The sequence below is a fragment of the Glycine soja genome, chromosome 16 (genome assembly GCF_004193775.1).
Source record: "Glycine soja cultivar W05 chromosome 16, ASM419377v2, whole genome shotgun sequence".
Lineage (NCBI taxonomy): Eukaryota > Viridiplantae > Streptophyta > Magnoliopsida > Fabales > Fabaceae > Glycine > Glycine soja.
Genome location: NC_041017.1, coordinates 25931391 through 25950394, shown reverse-complemented (window position 1 = coordinate 25950394; position 19004 = coordinate 25931391). Strand labels below are relative to the sequence as shown.

General features: G+C 35.1%; 2 protein-coding genes across 3 annotated transcripts; one reads left to right on the top strand and one right to left on the bottom strand.

The window, feature by feature from the left end:
- Window positions 1–396: 396 nt before the first annotated feature.
- LOC114390719 (HMG1/2-like protein) lies at window positions 397–2018 on the top strand. Its single transcript, XM_028351579.1, has 7 exons — window positions 397–720; window positions 872–973; window positions 1071–1128; window positions 1227–1271; window positions 1394–1474; window positions 1569–1640; window positions 1725–2018. Exons 1-7 carry the CDS (start codon window positions 680–682, stop codon window positions 1743–1745), a joined length of 420 nt encoding a protein of 139 aa, XP_028207380.1. The 5' UTR covers window positions 397–679; the 3' UTR covers window positions 1746–2018.
- A 560-nt stretch (window positions 2019–2578) lies between these two features.
- On the bottom strand, window positions 2579–18212 carry LOC114390718. 2 transcript variants are annotated; one of them, XM_028351577.1, is made up of 24 exons: window positions 17956–18212; window positions 14904–15037; window positions 14318–14402; window positions 14142–14195; window positions 13850–13941; window positions 13667–13773; window positions 13047–13116; window positions 12537–12927; window positions 11558–11881; window positions 11266–11469; window positions 7526–7621; window positions 7369–7429; window positions 7154–7281; window positions 6350–6596; window positions 6035–6189; window positions 5828–5952; window positions 5245–5368; window positions 5112–5170; window positions 4838–4934; window positions 4560–4749; window positions 4173–4274; window positions 3142–3316; window positions 2976–3035; window positions 2579–2872 (listed from the first exon to the last, which is right to left on the bottom strand). In XM_028351577.1, exons 1-23 carry the CDS (start codon window positions 17995–17997, stop codon window positions 2987–2989), a joined length of 3111 nt encoding a protein of 1036 aa, XP_028207378.1. In that variant the 5' UTR covers window positions 17998–18212; the 3' UTR covers window positions 2579–2872; window positions 2976–2986. The 2 variants fall into 2 exon arrangements, with proteins under 2 accessions (XP_028207378.1, XP_028207377.1); XM_028351576.1 differs by having other exon boundaries at window positions 3198–3316.
- Window positions 18213–19004: the final 792 nt, after the last annotated feature.

Genomic DNA, 19004 nt, shown 5'->3' with positions numbered 1-19004 from the left:
ATAATATAAAAGTAATAAAAAGTTAATGTAAATTAGAAAAAAATTTAACAACTAATTTAAAGATAAAATTATTCAATCAAATATGATACCAAATGGGAGATAATTTTTATTATTAATAGTTATAGATTAATTAAATTCTTAATAAAGTAAGAAACATGAAGTTACGAACATACCCCTACGTGGCCCAAAATATCTCCACCCCAACTTCGCGTGGCGCGTCGGTCATAGTCCCGTGGCATCTTGGTAAAATCCCAAACCCTCACAAGGCCAAAACAGTCATCCCACTCACCCACCGACACGTGGCAGGAAGTTCCCAAAACACATTGCACAGTGTCTCGCGCTCCAAAGGAACCAGCCTCATCTACGAAACACACACACAGAGGAAACACAAGCGATTCCAAGGGGCGTGCGATAGCCTATGGTTTCTCAGCACACGGATCGATGACGTGGCGATAGATCGTCGAAATCCCGCGTAAACCCGAAACTTCAATTTTTTCGCGATTCGATTTTTTGTTTGCGTTTTCTCTACACTGCCCTTCCTCGCAACCCTTCTTATCCCCTGGCTCGCGCGCTCAAACCTCACAACACAACACAACGCGCACTCTCTCTTTTTCTCTCTGTTTTTTGTTCTCTCTTCGCTTAAACCCTATCGTTCTTCTCGTTTTCGCCGATTCTCGCCATGCCGAAAGCTAAATCCGACGCCAAAGCCGCCGATAGCAGGTAACGTGTTCTTATCTCTCTTTGGAATCAGTTATTTTAATAATTATGAGATCTGGTTTTTTCAATCTGGCGTTTCGCGTTCTGCGTTTTGCTTTGTCGCAGTCGCTTAATGTTTTACGTTTGCGTTTTCGTTTTGCGATGCGTCGTTTAGGTTGAAGCGGAAGGGCGCTGGTGCTGGGAGGAAGCAATCGAAGAAAGCTGCTAAGGACCCTAACAAGCCGAAGAGACCTCCAAGCGCTTTCTTCGTTTTCATGTACGGATTTTCGTTTCGTTTTGTTACCAAATCTGTTTTCGCTTTTTTTTTTTTTTGTGTTCTGGCGATTGAGGTTTTGGTGATTGTTTTTGTTTAGGTCCGAGTTCAGAGAGCAGTTCAAGAAGGAGCATCCTAACAACAAATCCGTCGCTGTTGTGAGTGATTTCGCCCTTTTTATTTTTTCTCTCCGCGTGAAAAATTTGACGCTATTTTTCGTTTATTCTCATCCGTATTTTTCTGAAAACTATTTTAGGTCGGCAAAGCTGGTGGTGAAAAATGGAAATCGCTATCTGATGCTGTGAGAATTATGATTTTGAGAAATATTTTAATGATAATTTTTTGTGTGGTTGTATATGATTTAATTTAACGAATCATGTCTACTTTTTCTGTAACCTAGTTTGCGTTAATTTAATGTTTCAGGAAAAGGCCCCTTTCGTTGCTACTGCTGAGAAGAAGAAACAGGAGTATGAGAAAACTATTTCGGCTTACAATAAGCAATTGGTGAATACTTTTTACCCTATGTACTTTTTTACTTCTTATTCATATTGTATATAATTGTTTATAATGTATTGAACTTGTTATTTTGATGTGTTAGGAGGGAAAGAATTCAGAGGAAGACGAGTCTGACAAGTCAAAGTCTGAAGTCAATGATGACGAGGAAGATGAGGTAGATTGATCTAATTTGTTATTTTGATTTGTGCCTTTGTGTATCTTATTGTATAATTAATGCGTTGTTTGTTTTATTCTGTAGGAGGAGGATGATGATGAGTAAAGATGGTGATACATGATGAAGCGTAGGTGGATGCGGGAAAAGAAAATTGTTTTGCATAGTTGTTGGGTTTAGAATTTCATAGGATGGTTCCCTACCCACATCCTTTTCTGATAATTAGTTTCTGAATTTTTATTTTGTCCTCCCTCAGTAGGTTTAGATTAGTGCACAATCGTAATTAGGGTTTAATATCATGATCCTGTACTTAAAGTCAATGTTATGATACGTTTCTATTCTATTCTCGAAGAAATTCCACTGCCTCTTTCAATTTCTACATTTTTGTTTGTTTGCTGTCGTTATAATGTGGCCTTTTTGTTGTTTCTTGGTTCAGCGACACAGAAGAATCTAAAATTCAGTTGACTTTTTAAAATGTGGAAGAGTTTGGACTTTTTTGAACTCACGCAGTGTTACCAATTACCAATGTCCCCACCAGTGGGATTCGCGCTTGCACTGAGCAGTTTGACTATTGTTCCAATTTCTATTCGAGTGCTTTGTCCTTAAGAAATTCCATTGATTTGTAGTTTTGTTTTGGTCAACTGTTCTATCGTCATTCTTTGTTTTTTTCATTTACGAGCATCGTGCAATGTTAGCGTAAAGCAGCTTGCTGATTATTTCTGTCGATGGGGCTTATGGATATTGAGCTCCGAATGAAGATGTAGTCGGTTCCTCGTGTTTTAGTTAATATTTCTTTTTGACGGTTTCGTTAATCATTTCGAAGTCTTTTGCGGTTCATTTTATATTTTGATTGATTACGGTGGAAACATGGTTTGATTAATGTTGTACTTGACCCCATCTGCAGTAGTGCTTTTCACTCCATTCTCGGTAAATTTATGCAATTGGCAAAAAAGAGAATACATTGTTCTTAATTTATATTCGCTCGATGTAAAGATCAACCCAAAACTGAGATGATAATCCAGTCTTCCACGGTGAAACAAAAAAATAAATACAATAAAATAAAGAAGCTTAAGTACAATAGGAGGGGTAAAAAGTCATTGTAATTTTTGGTGTAATCGATGAGTAGGTGCTTCCTAATTTCGTCTTTCCTGTTCTGCAGTCCGCAGCACTTGGTTTGCCAATGTTGAAAATGATTTTGCTTTATCTTGCATTTCTGTGGTTCGAAGGTTGATACCCTGCCAAATCCGAAGAATGATGTGTAGGTAAACAAACATATCGGAGTATAGGTAAACAAACAACATACCGACTCAAACTCTAGTGTTTTATCAGTAAGGATACCTGCAATTTTTTCATGTTCTCCTGCAGCTTGCTTTCTGCCAATTTAGCAAAGCTTGTTTCCTGCAGTGCCAGATTCACGATTGAAACATGGTTTCATCACATTCAAGAACAAATAATGGACTCCAGAAAATAATTAACAAAGCTCATCTTACTTTGGATTTCTTACCTGGTTTCATCCATATTTCTTACTTTGAATAATGTTGAAATTGGATATATACTTACGTTGGAAGAAGAAAATCCATATTTCTTCTTGATTTGATCGACTGCACCAGCTTGCTCATCTTGCTGCTCTTCCTTACTTGATGTTTTCTGGATGTTGCCCTTCATCTCCTTCAATCTACCTGCATATTGCACGCTCCACTAATTTAGCTAGCAGCAATTAGGGTAAGCACTTTGATCATCTTCAGCCTATTCAGGTAGCATGTAGGCGATCAAAGGTTCTTGAAAGTTATATAAAGCAGAGTTTCATGCTCCTATTTTCTCATAAGTTGTAGTTCACTAAATTTTAAGAATGCAATTTTGTTTGCCAGAGTTACTTGGTTGTAGGAAGGTGGCATTTGAAAACAAGGAATCTAGAACTGAAGCAGCATGAAAGATTTTTGATGAAATTTTCTATGTCATGATTTTTATGCACACCCCATACTTCCAACTTGGAAGTCCAGCCACAATTATGTTACCCTATTCCTTTATGCAAGGCAGTAATGGGTGTGTGCTAGTGTAGTGGTAATGGGTTAGTACTTAGTAGGAGGTTATAGGTTCTATTCTAGCCTCAGCACTGCAATTGTTCCAAATTAAAAAGTTCATTCCTTTTTGCAGGGAAAATGCAGTGTCCACATGCAGAAAAAGAACCAGAATAGTCTAAAAGACAAACTCTGAGAAGTCTTGGACACTATATGCAGGGTATTGCATTTTATCACTTTTCCAATATGAACATAGCGCTGTTAAGTAAGAGAATCTCATTACTGACCAGTACATTAAGCATTACCTGTCATGTTTATGCTAAGTAGAGATGCTTTTAGCTTGTTTATTTTCTTTTTTTTCAATTTGTTACAAATGAAATGATAAAATGAGCATACACACATATATTTTCTTATTTCACACTTATTTCATCCCAATCCCGGTAGTTCAAGTTCATATCTTTTTGCTTAACTATTGACCATGAGTAAATAATTCTCTTACAAAAGTAAAGTCACCAACCTTTTAGAGCCTGAAACTTTCCAGTCAATTTCTTCTTATTAAGAGCTCCCAATATACTTTGATCTTTGTGTTTTTCTTCATGATCGTCTAGGTCAATGTCATCTGTACAAGAGGAGAGTAGAATACCACAAATTGATTGTCTCAAACTAAATTATCCATTTGATAAAAAATGTAATAATACACATAGATGCCCACTTAAGATATGGAAAACCAGAAGAATTGCCTCTGGAAGCAGTCATATTATATAGGATTTGTGTTTTCTAACTAGCAGAGTCATGCCACCAATAAAAAGACCATATATTCATTAAAACAAACAGAAATTATTTTCAGTTTCTTCCTTGAAGGCTATGTAATATTCAGTAGCACATATCTAAGGTACTTTCATACCTATGTTTAATTCAAGCTCATCTTCATCAACAGTCAGATTATCATTATTATCAGCATCACATGGAAAATTTTCATTTGAGAAGATAGCTGAGAGTTCCTGGATGCTTTCTGTAGTATCTTCGGTTTCCAATATGGGAGCATGCTTTTCTTTACTGCCAGCAAAATCTTTGATAACAGAGCTGAATATACCCTGAGAAGACAAAAAACAAGATCAAACACCTTTTGTCACAATGATAAGGAACATGTAATTTAACAAGTTATTAAAAACTGCTATTTACCTTTTTCTTTTCCTTATAGATGACTGGGCTAGGAACAAACACTTCTGGCGACAGCATCATTTTTTTCCTGTAGATGCAGCTAATAGAGTCCAAAAGCCTATAAGTCAAGCAAAATGTAAAAGTGAGGCTACTAATCTTGAATATTACTACCACTTTCCATGTTGTGAGAAATATTATTCCAATATCCAAGTAGTTCTCAATAGAGGAGCAAGAGACAGATAACAAGATTCCCAATGGTAATCTCTAGGTTCATTATGTATAAAGTTATATATACCTGAAAATATTTCTTTGCACCAACAGCGAGACGACAAAAAATTCTTGGTTACCGTTCACCTGTAAATAGAAGTTGAGCTCATTCAAAATCAAATATCTAAAGAATTTTGTACAAGTGAAAAATATGCTCATACCAAAACAAGATCTCCTTTGGATGAACAACATATCTGGCAGCCAGAAAATGACTTCAATTTTGGAGGAGAATAATTATAACCTCTAATTGAAGTCTCCACAATTAGGGACAACTCTGGCAAAGACCTATCATTCAAAATATATGTCTATGTATTAAATTCTTATAACAAGAGAGAAAAAAATGAAAGTACTTGACATACAATTAACAAACTAGAAATAATAGAAGTTCAGATTTTGGACGCCCCCACAAAGCGCATTCTTGTTTGACCTCGTGCTATTTGTTGGACTACTTGTTTTCTTTATTCTCCAGAACAAATGGAAGCAACAAAAAACTTCAAATAAAATTTATACATTTTTCTTGTTTGACTTGAAAAGCACACTGGGGGCCAGAAAATGGTGGGAGGTTAACATTATATTACAAACAATGATATATTTTTTTCTTCTTATTTTTTGTCACTGAAACTATCCTCGAAAGTCGAAGTCGGCATTGAGTCATTATTTTAACAGATGGTGTTAAGTCTTTTCATATGTTCTATACCATCAAAATATGTTCTCATATAAAGTGCAGACTGAGAAAAACACCACCTTAATTCTACTTTTCCACTTGTAAAAATGAGTATAAGGCCAACATCAGAAGGGCTGTAAAATGTTGATGCCCAGCAACACGTAGAGGAATGAAACCTTTTCTTGTATAGCACCTTTTTAACTCCCTGGAATAAATCATTGCAAGCATCAGCTGATTGTTTTGTAATTCATGACTCCTATTATGGCTGTAAGTGATTCATGCATCACCTGAATCGCATGCACCAATGAATAGACATATAAAGCTTTCTCAGAACAAAGCAAAATGTACTGTTGCTTTGTTGTTGCATCCTCAATATGATTCCTTTCGCTCGACTCTAATCCATCTTTTGTAATCGATCCATTGACCGGTGCACCTTGTCCATCTGTGTACCACAAAATTGCTGTTAACATTTTCAATCATATCCTTCACATCAATCAATGATAGTACTGAAATTTTGATCCTTAACAGAATGAGTATTTGGATTGCTAATATCAATCAGTTTTTGACCATTTATTGTTGTGCTAACTATGCAAACTCTTTACCCAAAACCTGCATAAATAGAGCTTTAGAGGGCTTCTTAGGATGAATAGTTCCCGTGCCCAGTGTGTTTCCAGCTTCTTTATCTAGTGCCAGAACAGATGAATCTTTTGTTCCAACTGCTAAAATGTTTTTTTCAAAACCATGTAAACTGCTGGTTAGGAACTGCAGAGAGATGATACCAGCAGAAATTTCACTGGCAATATGTTTCTGGTATAACAAAGTTGGGCCATCTATGTTAAAAACTGAAACCTGCAACAAATTGGTTTAATATTTAATATACGTTGCTGCACAAAATTATTTAGCAAGGACAGTAAACAACCATAACCTCAGAACAAGGAACACAAAATAGCTAGTTCCACTTCAGAGCTGAAGTAACAATACATTTAGAAAATACTACCCAAACATATGATCAAGGACAGAATGTAACTCTCAGGCTTTCAGAAATCTACTAGAAAGTTGCTCAAAGTGGAAACACAATATGCTTTTTTTATTATTCTAAACGATCCTCGTTATTTGTAAATGTGTTTAATGGAAGTTCTGTAGTTCAAATGATCCATGGTATTTATAGGTGGCCTCTCCTAGCTGCAGTAGTGCCTGAGGGGTTAGTCTGGCAATGATTCTTGTGGTAATATCCTTGCTGGAGACCAATATATTCTTCTACTGGCCTATAAATAGATGACTTCTATTTCTTTTAATATAACTGCAAATCTGGAATTTGTACCTCAAACGCATTTCTTTGAATACATGGAATAGCAAGCTAAAAACACATTTCCAAATTTTTTAGAAAAGCTAGAAAGTTATCTCACATGTCCCTGATCAGAACCAACAGCAAGATGCATCAAGCTGGGATCTATGTTCAATGACAGAATGGCACCATTGATCTTTACATGTTTCACACTTTGGATTATATGATCAGTCCCTTTCTTTGTACCTCCTAATGAATGGAAAAGGGAAGTGAGTATTGATTATAATATGAATCATACTAGCCTTTTGATAACCAAGAAGAAGTTATGCCACATACCAGTAAGAGACATGAAGCTGTTAGTGGCATATGGTTCAGTTTTGAATCTAAAGACACAAACCTGTAAATCATGTTTATGTCAGACATACTATAAATATTAAAGGATAGACAGAAAGAAGGAAATTATCATGTTTTTTACCAAATTGAGGAACCTCACCATTCCACTCTGGTCACCAGAAACAAGAAGTGGGGAGTTGCTATCGAAGTATAATGCTGTCAAGGGTATACCACTTAATGAACAGTCATTTTCACTCTGCATTGAGATGAAGGAAACACATAATAAATTTTACATGAAGAGAAAATAAATGCCAAGTAAATTTTTTAAATACATTGAAAACAAAATAGATGCCTTTAGTTCACCTAGGGTTGGGTTGAGCTTAAAGATGTATGACATACTTGGTTACACCAGATCTATGTGGTTATAGGGACTTATAAGCACATTTAGAATTTTCTTTATTAATCCAATACTTGCTTGAATGGTTCTTGAATACAAAAATCCATGATTAGCCAATACAATCAATAACTTTAATCACCTAGACAAATAAGTAGACTGGTGCTTTACATTCATGAAAGCAACTTCCTTTTGGAAAGTGTGAAAATATTCTAAAAGACAAAAAGATCCCTTTGCACATTATGCAGGCAAGTTGTGTATATTGAAGGTTAGTAAAGCTAACATTTTAGTATGAAGTACTTTGTAGTACAAACTGATTGTTTCTCTCCACTCAATGTAAAGAGCTTGAGAGCACAAGACATCAACAACAACAACAACAACGCCTTATCCCACTAGGTGGGGTCGGCTACATGGATCAACTTCCGCCATAATGTTCTATCAAGTATCATACTTCTATCCAAATCATTAAGTTCGAGATCCTTTTTGATAACCTCTCTTATAGTCTTTTTGGGTCTTCCTCTGCCTCGAATTGTTTGCCTCTTATAGTCTTTTTGGGTCTTCTCTCTACATGCCCAAACCACCTAAGTTTATTTTCCACCATCTTCTCTACAATAGGCGCTACTCCAACCCTCTCTCTAATAGCTTCGTTTCTAATTTTATCCTGTCGAGTCTTACCACACATCCACCGCAACATCCTCATCTACGCTACACCTACTTTATTCTCATGTTGGCTCTTGACCGCCCAACATTCTGTTCCGTACAAAATCGCCGGTCTTATCGCAGTCCGATAAAACTTTCCCTTTAGCTTGATCGGTACCTTTGCATCACATAACACCCCCGATGCTTTTCTCCATTTCATCCATCCTGCTTGAATGCGATGATTCACATCCCCTTCAATTTCTCCATCATCCTGTATTACAGACCCAAGATATTTAAACCGTGTGACTTGAGGGATAATATGGTCTCCTATTTTCACCTCTGAGTTATAAACCCTCCTTCTTTTGTTGAACTTACATTCCATATACTCCGATTTGCTTCTGCTTAGGCGAAAACCATGTGTTTCTAGAGCTCGTCTCCAAGTTTCCAACCTCTCATTCAACTCCTCCCTCGACTCTCCAAGGAGGACTATGTCATCTGCAAAAAGCATGCATCTCGGCGCTATCTCTTGGATTTGTTCCGTGAGGACATCCAGAATTAAGGTAAAAAGGTAGGGGCTAAGGGTTGACCCTTGATGCAAACCAATTGTGATGGGAAAATCGTTTGACTCTCCACCCTGTGTCCTAACACTAGTCGATACCCTATCATACATATCTTGGATAGCTCGAATATATGCAACCCTAACCCCTTTCTTCTCTAGAGCTTTCCACAAAATCTCTCTAGGCACTCTATCATACGCTTTCTCCAAGTCAATAAAAATCAAGTGCAAGTCTTGTTGGTCCATGCGATATTGCTCCATCACCCGCCGTAATAAATAGATTGCTTCCATGGTCGACCTTCCCGGCATGAAACCAAATTGATTCTCAGTAACTTGAGTCTCCTTTCTTAATCTCCGTTCGATCACTCTTTCCCATAATTTCATGGTATGACTCATGAGCTTGATTCCCCTATAATTTGCACAATTTTGTATATCCCCCTTGTTCTTATAGATTGGCACTAACGTGCTTCTCCTCCATTCCTCCGGCATGCGTTTTGACCTCATAATTTCATTAAAGAGTTTGGTGAGCCACTCAAGACCTCTATCTCCAAGAGTTTTCCACACTTCAATAGGTATGTTGTCTGGCCCCATCGCCTTACCGTTACTCATTCTTTTCAACGCTTCCTTTACTTCCTGTTTCTGAATCCGACGATAGTACTTATAGTTCCGGTCCTCTTCTCTTGTGTCTAGACTGCTAGAGTCATATCCATATCCATCATTAAATAAGTTGTGGAAATACGCCTTCCACCTTTCCTTGATATCTTTTTCATGCACTAAGACTTTGCCTTCTTCATCCTTAACACACTTTACTTGATCCAAATCTCTAGTCTTCCTCTCTCTACCCTTAGCAAGCCTATATATAGATCTTTCTCCGTCCCTGGTTCCTAGAGCTTGGTATAGTCCGTCAAAAGCTTGGGCTCTTGCCTCACTCACCGCCTTTTTGGTTTCATTTCTAGCTATCTTATACTTATCCCAAGTTTCAGAATTTCTACACCTAGACCACTCCTTGAAACACTCCTTTTTTACTCTAACTTTGCTCTGAACGCTTTCATTCCACCACCACGATTCTTTACCCCTAGGTCCAAAACCTCTAGATTCACCCAACGTCTCTTTAGCCGCTTTAATAATCTCTTGGGACATCTTGTTCCACATATCATTTGCACTTCCTTGTGATTGTCCACACCATCCCTCCCATATCTTTTGTTGGAAGATTCCTTGTTTCTCACCCTTCAAGTGCCACCATTTGATCCTTGGTGCTACCATAGGACTTCTTCTCTTTGCCCTATCTCTAATTCTTACATCCATGACCAAAACTCTATGTTGGGTAGTCAAGCTCTCTCCCGGGATAACTTTACAGTTCAAGCAATACTTCCTATCAGACTTCCTGATAAGGAAGAAATCTATCTGAGAACCTGTCCCTCCACTTTTGTAAGTGATAAGATGTTCCGCTCTTTTCTTAAACCATGTATTGGCTATAGAAAGATCCAAAGCCTCCGAAAACTCCAAGATGGATTTACCCTCCCCATTCATCTCCCCTAGGCCAAAACCCCCATGCACCCCCTCAAAACCTCTAGCCACGCTACCTACATGTCCATTGAGATCCCCTCCTAGGAAAACTTTCTCTCCTTGGGGTATATCCTGAAGTACCCCTTCTAGATCCTCCCAAAATTTTACCTTAAAGTGTTCTGCTAACCCAACCTGAGGTGCGTACCTACTAATAACATTAAAGGTGTCCTGTCCCACTACCAATTTTAAGGCTATGATACGATCTCCTACTCTTCTTACATCCACGACATCCTTCTTCCACTCCTTGTCCACAATAATCCCTACCCCATTTCTTAATCTGATTTTTCCCGTATACCACAGCTTAAATCCTGAGTTGTCTAATTCTTTCGCTTTTTCACCTGTCCACTTAGTTTCTTGTAGGCACATAAAATTGATCTTCCTCCTCACCATAACATCCACTATTTCCATAGATTTTCCAGTAAGTGTGCTTATATTCCATGTATCAAAGCGAATCCTCCTGTCATGAACTAGCTTCTTTACCCACACCCGTTCACGAAAATGTGGGAACCCTTGCTTACTTTTCACTACATCCGGGCGGCGATGCAGCGGCCCTTGCTCTTTTGACACTGTACTCGAGCCATACAGCGCGTTGCTTCCGGGCAACGACCTAGCATTCACATTATTACGTAATTGATCCATGTCATAGAGATTCGACAAAGTTTTACGTTGGCCGTCGAAAGTCTAACACAACCCTCTCCTTTTATCCGGGCTTGAGAGCACAAGACATGCCTGATAAAAATATTACCTGTTGCTTCAATTGTAAAATTGGAGTGAAAATGGGGCATGAAGCATCCCAGAAGTTTATGGCTCCATTGCTGTGTCCAGTTATGTACAAGTTTTGAACTTTAGAAAATCCTGTAAATTTGGCAGAACTCAGGCTAATCTCATCTTTTTGATTTGTTTCAACAGGAACAAACAGTGGATAGCTTGTGATCAGCTGTCTGTAATACTGTCACAAAGAAAGACATTTATTAAAAGGTGGATTGCAAACAGAATGATCATAGTAGAGTAAAGTTATAGTTTCACGACCCTATTACCTCATCTTCAAATGTTAATACATTGGGATTGTTGGAGATGAATTTTGCTGTTGTGATGCTTGATTCTGCCAGTGGTAACTTTACAGTTACCTCCTTTGGAAGTGATGGTGTGGACTTAGATTGGCATTGTAGCAGATACCTTTCAATCAAAATATCGTCATACAGATATAGATGGCCTGACTTCCCAAGCAAAATGAAAGAATCTTGTTTATTCTTGCTTTGCTCAGTTGAAGTTGATATGATCTCCATGTCAATACAACATTCAGACAAATGAAGTCCAAGCTTAATTGTGCGAGCTTCTGTATGCTCATTCAGCAACACTACCTGTTTCGTATAATCACATAAGCTAGCATGATCTAACTGCAATCAACATCTAAAGGAAAAGGAAAATTGCTTTTACATCTCATTTAGCTAAACTAGAAAACTTTACAGTAAAAAATAGTGTGTTAAACTAGCAAATTATACCTAGCTCAAACTCTTTGAACAAAAGACACTACGCTTCTGAAAATCACAAGTTCATGTAGGTGGTAATAGTGAACTTGAATTCTGGCTTTATTTCTTTTAGAAAAGGGTTATCACGTAGGAATATCTGGTTAAAAAGTCCCATATCGCCTGCTTTAATTCTTGGGGTGCAACTTATACATTTGTTGAACAACTTCACTTAATACTAATTGGTTTTAAGATGAAATCTAACATGGTATTATAGTTTATAGCCCATCTTGGCAAATCTCGTCTATTCTAGTAGGCTTGCCTGTTTTGGCAGACATATGGGGAGGAGGGTGTTAGGAAGTCCCACATTTTCTGCCTCAATTCTTGAAGTATAACTTATATATCTGTTGGACAACTTGACTTAATACTAACATATCTGTGAGACTTCCCAACATATCTCATTATAAAGATATAAATACATAAATATTCAAATAATTTGTCCTAGAACAAGATATTTTTGTTAAATGAGTTGAGCAAAGCATTCAAATACCTGCAACAAGTTTGAAGTTGCACAGTCAGAGGCTCCCATAATATATAGTCGACTAGCCTTTCCTCCAGCATAAACCCATTTTATTGATCCTATGGAAATTTTGTCAGACTTGTATCCTAAGTTAAGTTTGAGCAAAGGAGTATTTTGATAACTATGTTCAGATGCTGAACCATTTCCTATATTTAGAGAACGGATGCTCCAAATGAAGAGCTCTCCATTGTTGTACCCTACAATTGCTTTACTTCCAAAAGGGCACACCCAACATGCAGAAGTCACTTTTTTTGTTTCAGTATGCAGTGGCTGCAACATATTTTCACCAGTTTTGAAAATAGATCTACTTTCCCGAATATTCCATAATATCATTTGACCATTTCTAAAGATTATGAGAACCCTGCAATGGAACACATAAGAGAAATAGTTTGAGTTTACAAATAAATGATAAAGTATAATCAGGAACCAAATTATTTGTATAAAAACATCCTAAAGGATAGCTATGTTCGTAGAGATCACCTCTTACTTTCAGCTGCTGGTTGAGGCAGTATATGCGTCACAACAGTATCATCAGACACTTCAGAATTCCCTAAACAAAGATGATTTAAGAACTTACATTGAAAACCAGGTATAAGAGAGAAATTGGGTTAAGGACAATCATAACTATAAGTTGCATACATATAATGCACTTGACAAACAAATGATAATTTGAACTTCTTGTGCGGTTTCTATTTTGAGTAATGAGATACAAATTCAAAATATCCATCATATGTTACAAATACATGCCTATATAAAAAATAAACTTTTTTATGTTAATGTTTTTAGTGGTGTAATCGTTCCTCTTGTTGGATCTTCACACGCCAAACAGAACTGAGTCAATGATATTGTTTAAAATTCCCTACAAATCATGCTGAGATTTATAGGCCTCAAGTAATCCTTAACTATGAAATCTTCTTTATAGCAGAACCAAAGATGCTGACATGTTTTACTTTTGCTACCGAAGTACTGATCAATGATCATATTAAGCATCAACATAACATTTAGTCATCACTGTGTACTATTTTTTTCAGGTCCAAATGTAGGTTTAAAGTATTACATGTAACATGTGAAATAAAAAGAAACAAGGTAACATATCTCACCATAGGAAGCTGAGAGAGGTATGGTGTATTTCATCTGAACCAAATGCCATGATGGCTCTTGGTCAAGCTTCAAAACTGAAATATTACCATTAGAATGTCCAATGTACCTGCCAACACAGTTACATGCTCATTACTTACGGAGCTTTACTTCATAGCTTGTTCCAAATTAGATTTACTACTTACATATAGAGGCTATGATGAATGACTGCAAAGGAAGTGATTTCTTCTTTAGCCATGTACACATCAGACAACAGTTTCTTGTCTATGTCCCAAACCTAAATGTGAAATTTCTTTTGGACAATCAATTATCTGAATAAACTGATCTTGAACATGATAATAAAAACATATTAACACATTACAACGAAAAAAAAGAACATAGTAACATTGTGAATCTTGGTAGTGGACTAGACTTATGAAATTCAGAGGCAGCACAAAATATTACAATAAATGTGAGCAAGTCCATAGATATACTTGCCTCAATATGGTTGTTGGAAGTGACATTTATAAGGACGCCTTGGTTCTGGATGAACTGCATGCATTAATATCTTAGCATTTTTAGTACACAGGCATACTTGGTATTCCTAAGCAAAGGTACATTTTTCACAACAGCAAGAGGCTAATTTTCCCTTTTTCATGGATGAGGCACTTAACCTGTAGAAACTTGCTAGGCAGGGGCTCACTAGATTCAAGCATGGCTTGAGCATTATCTTTTCCATAGAGTTTAATCTGGCCATCCCTTTTTTAAAAAAATAAAATAAAAACTCAACAGAATCAGTTTCAAACACGTGAAAACTCATCCAATTCAATAACATTAAAATGTTCACATGGTATGTCCCGTTCCCAGGATTTATACAATAGCCATTTCTCTGCCACTTAGATACCACATAGCAAGGAGTGCAACACAAAATTGATTAGAAAGTGATAACTATTGAGAGTCATATGATATTAAATATGTTTTTAGTCCTTGGGATGTGTTTTTTAATTCCTCAAATTTATAAAAGGCTTTTTTTAATCTTTCTTGCGGTAAAAAACCGCTTTAAATTGTGTATCTAAACTACAAAAAATGAGTCATGAAGGACTAAAAAAGCAATTAGTGAATTTGAGGGATCAAAAAATACATATTTTAATTTGAGAGACTAAAAAAGACAAATTTAAATGACACCTTATATGACTATTGAACAGTTTGATGCAGTGTAGTAGTTAATCAAGGACTCAAGAAATGGCAAGGGGAACGTACTTGGTAGAAAGAGCCAGGATCCTCTGAATGGTGTCATAGGCGAACTTGGCACCACCAGATGGCACTCCATGATGAAACACCAACCGTGGATCTACATCACTAGCTTTTAATCCATCTGATGAATTTCCACCAGTCTGCATGGAAATTCACAAATTCAATGTTTGTATTTTAGTGCTGCCTGCTAAGGCAGTGTCTGGTTTTCATATTTTGTAAATGAGTAAGCCAGTAATGTTATATGCATATTATTTTATTATAGTAAGATAATAAAGCAAATAAGAATTTAATGTATTTTATTTGTTCGTGTCATGGTAAAAATACCATGCAAATTTATTCACTTTCTAGTTTGTGTTTTTGAAATTCAGACTCAAACTAAGAAGAAAGAACACTCACTTCTTCTATTTACACGTGTAAGTAAAAATATCTTAACATTTTTTGGAGGATAAAGAACTTGTTACTTTCAAGTTTCAAACATGTTTCAACTCTGTTAGCTTCAGTCGTTTGGATAAAACTTTCACATAGCAACCGTGAGTGACACCACTTACGTAATTCCTCCGAAATCAGCGACATCTCTTTAAAATGAACAGTTAAAATACTAAAATGTATTCATTGTTAATTTAATTTAAAGAATACATAAATGTTAACTTAAAAATTCAAAGGACTATTCACATTAGAGACACTTCCCTAGTTTGGACAATATGCTATAAAGTGTGAAAGGCTATTACTTCGGTATGAGTTTAAAATAACTCACCTTGTGAGCTATGCATTATTCAACCATGTGTAATGTCATGTGACATATATCAACACATCACACAATTCAATTTTTTTTTACAATCAAAATCTAATGACTTTTAAGCTAACTTTTGTATTTTAGTTTCTAATTCAATGTTTTATTAAAAGAACATTTAATCCTTACTCTTTCTAATTCAATGTTTTTGGTTCTCCATAACAACCAAAGGAAATTTGATCTTTGTCGTAATTAAATAAAAAATTTAAATGAAATGGTTTAAAATATCAATGTATATCATGTGATATTATATAATTGGACAATACATAATTTATATTGTTGTGACTTATTTTAAAGTGGCCAAATAATTGTAGCAATGGATCAAAATCTTTGTTTTTCGTTCTTTTTATTCTTATTCGTTGAATTTATGTTAGAATGGATATTGGAACATTTTTCAACTGTAAATCAAGTAGAAAGTTTAGTTCTACTCAAAAACCATTTCCTTGTTGGTAGATACTTTCCTATTTACAACAGTTCAATGACTATGATGAGTTTAACTTAGCTGAAGACAATGCATATTTTTTACCCTTTGCCAAAACGCGTACCCTCTACCCGCTGGCCTTGGATTTCCAGTGGCAGCGGCAGCGGGTTAACTGATATTGACCAACATTAACGCATTCAAACATGGGCCCACACACTAATATATCACCGACCATAAAAATCCATATACTTTAAAAGATAACGACATAACGTATCTTTCTTTTTAATTGGTTCCCCCTTCTCTCGGCTCAGCATTAAATACTAATTTCACTTTTGTGTAAGCCATATCCATTTTTTTATGAAAAAGCAAAAATCCTCATCAGCAAAATTACTTCGGAATATTTCTTTTCTAGAATTAGCTACAGCCATTTCTCTACTTGCAAAAATTAGCAAGTAAAATGTGCGCTTGAGTTAACTAATTTGTTTTAAAACAATTTTTTTTTTATAATTTCTAGTGAGGTTTTTTCTTTAAAAAAATTATTTTCACAAATAGTCTCAACTTAACATGTCCTACTTATTATTTCTTTAATCAGGTAAACCCCTTTACATGGCCGTTAAATCAGATACAGAGAGTACTGACGCATCTCTTAAAATTACTTTGGAGGATCATAATTACTTTCGAATTGAAACTTAATTTGGAAGTTAAGTTATCATATTTCATTGTGATAGTAAATAAGATTTAGGTCCTATAAATAAATTATTGAATTCTAAATGAATTTACTATTTTAAAATATACCGTACAAAATGATTTATACACTAATAATTAATAAACACTTATTGCCATAATATCGTTTAATTCTTAGTTAAAAACAAAAAATTAAATACCATTTAGTTTATGAATTTAATGGTTATACACTCAATCAATTAAAGATCACTCTTGATATAATTTTTTAAATAATCATTATAAAAACTAATAAACTTATTATTGATAATGTAAAACTACTTCATTCATGGTGCATAAGTTATTTCTCTTAATTTAATCAATATGCAAGTATGAAAAAGTTTTGAAATACACAACACAACTTAACCGACCAAAAACGTTGACATGTTATTTTTTTTTTTAAAGATTCTGCAACATAAAAGAATATCCAGATTCTTTGCAAACCAGAAATGGAATATCGCAAAATTAAATTAAATTGGATAAAAAAAGAAATGTGCACATAATAAAAAAGAAGCAATAAGAAATGATGTACGTAAATATTTGATAAACCCAGTTTTAGTATATCCGATATGCATTACCAAAAAAGTGTCCGATATGCTCATCATATGCGTTACATCATTCTTAATCGTTGAGCTATAGATTTTTAATGAATAAAATTAACGTTTTTTTAGGGTAATTAGTAAAAGTAATGTTAGAGTATGGATAAAAAAGAAATTAAGCAGCGACATCCAATCAAGGTGTATAAAATAATACTTATGACAATCATAGGATCCACGAATTTGTCTTTTAAATTGTATTGCTCCTATCAAAGCCTTTTTTTTATTTATAAAATTCAAAATAAAAACCAAATATCCAAGTCCAGAATCAAAAGAAAGAAATGAAATCTAGAGTGGAAAGAAAATTGATGATGGTTTGAAACCGAGTAAAGACTGTAAATTGGCAGAAAGAACTGATAGGTGTTTCAGTTTTAACTTTAAGCAATTAATGAAGCAGAGTAAGTAAGTGATGATAAATAACCGAAGAATGATGATGATGATGGCATGGAAGCAAATTGAGGGAACAAAAAAAGAAGAATATATGAAAGCAAAGAAAAAAGAGAAGAGAGAAGGGAAATGTTGTTCGGGTACCTTCTTTATGGAAGCTTTCTCCACGAGTTTCTTCACAAACATTGCTTATTTTGGAGGATCTGAGACTCGGAATCAGATATTCAATTGCTCAAATTAAACAGAGAGAAGAGAGAAAAGTGGGGAATGGTATTTGGCCTTGTGTGATAACTGATGTTTTCAGAAAGAGTTGTTAATTACTTTAGTAAGGAGCATTTGATTGCAGTTTCTTACTTTGTTCTGTATCTGATGATGGTTTGGTAGTGAGAAGAGACAACCAAGTAAGTGTCTTTTATAAGGGGAAAAAAACCAAAGGCAAACTGTGTATATTTAATACTATTATTTTTTAAAGTATGAGATCTCTCTTAAGCTCTTTTCACATTTATTTTTTCAAATATTGAATGCAAGTTTTTTCTTTTGGTATATTATCAATATTTTTTAATTTAATATCATCGTAACTAAGATTTTAGATTATCCTGTGATATCTGAAAGTATTTTCACAAATTTTGATGTTATGGACGGCTATGAGTATATTATCAATATAAAACAACAACAAATGATATATTATTATGTTATCAAAATGATTTAATTATAATTATAATAGCATATAATTCAGAGTTAAAGCTTTTCTATCATATGGTTCAAAAAAACTTTTCGATCATATAATAATATATTGTTAGATGGCGGCAGATTTAATTTACTAAATAATATGGATTAAAATCATACTTAAAACCTCTTTCTTCTTCTGTTAAATCATTAAAGAAATTGAAAAAACTTAAAAAACATGTAGTTGATAAGATTTGTCTAAAAGACAACTGTTTGACCGCAAAATCTCAATTTGTCTTGCTTGTGTGATCAACAAAAGAACAGACATTATATATTATTATTAAATTTTATAAAACATGATAGATTAAAATTATATCTATATATATATATATTGTTATTATTATTTAATGATTATTTATTTAATGTTAGCCAGTTCTTTGGACAAGTTAGTAACACGTGTCAGAAGTGAATTGCAGTGTAAGACCCCACTCATGGGCCAGGGTATGATTGAAAGAAACGTGGCACCA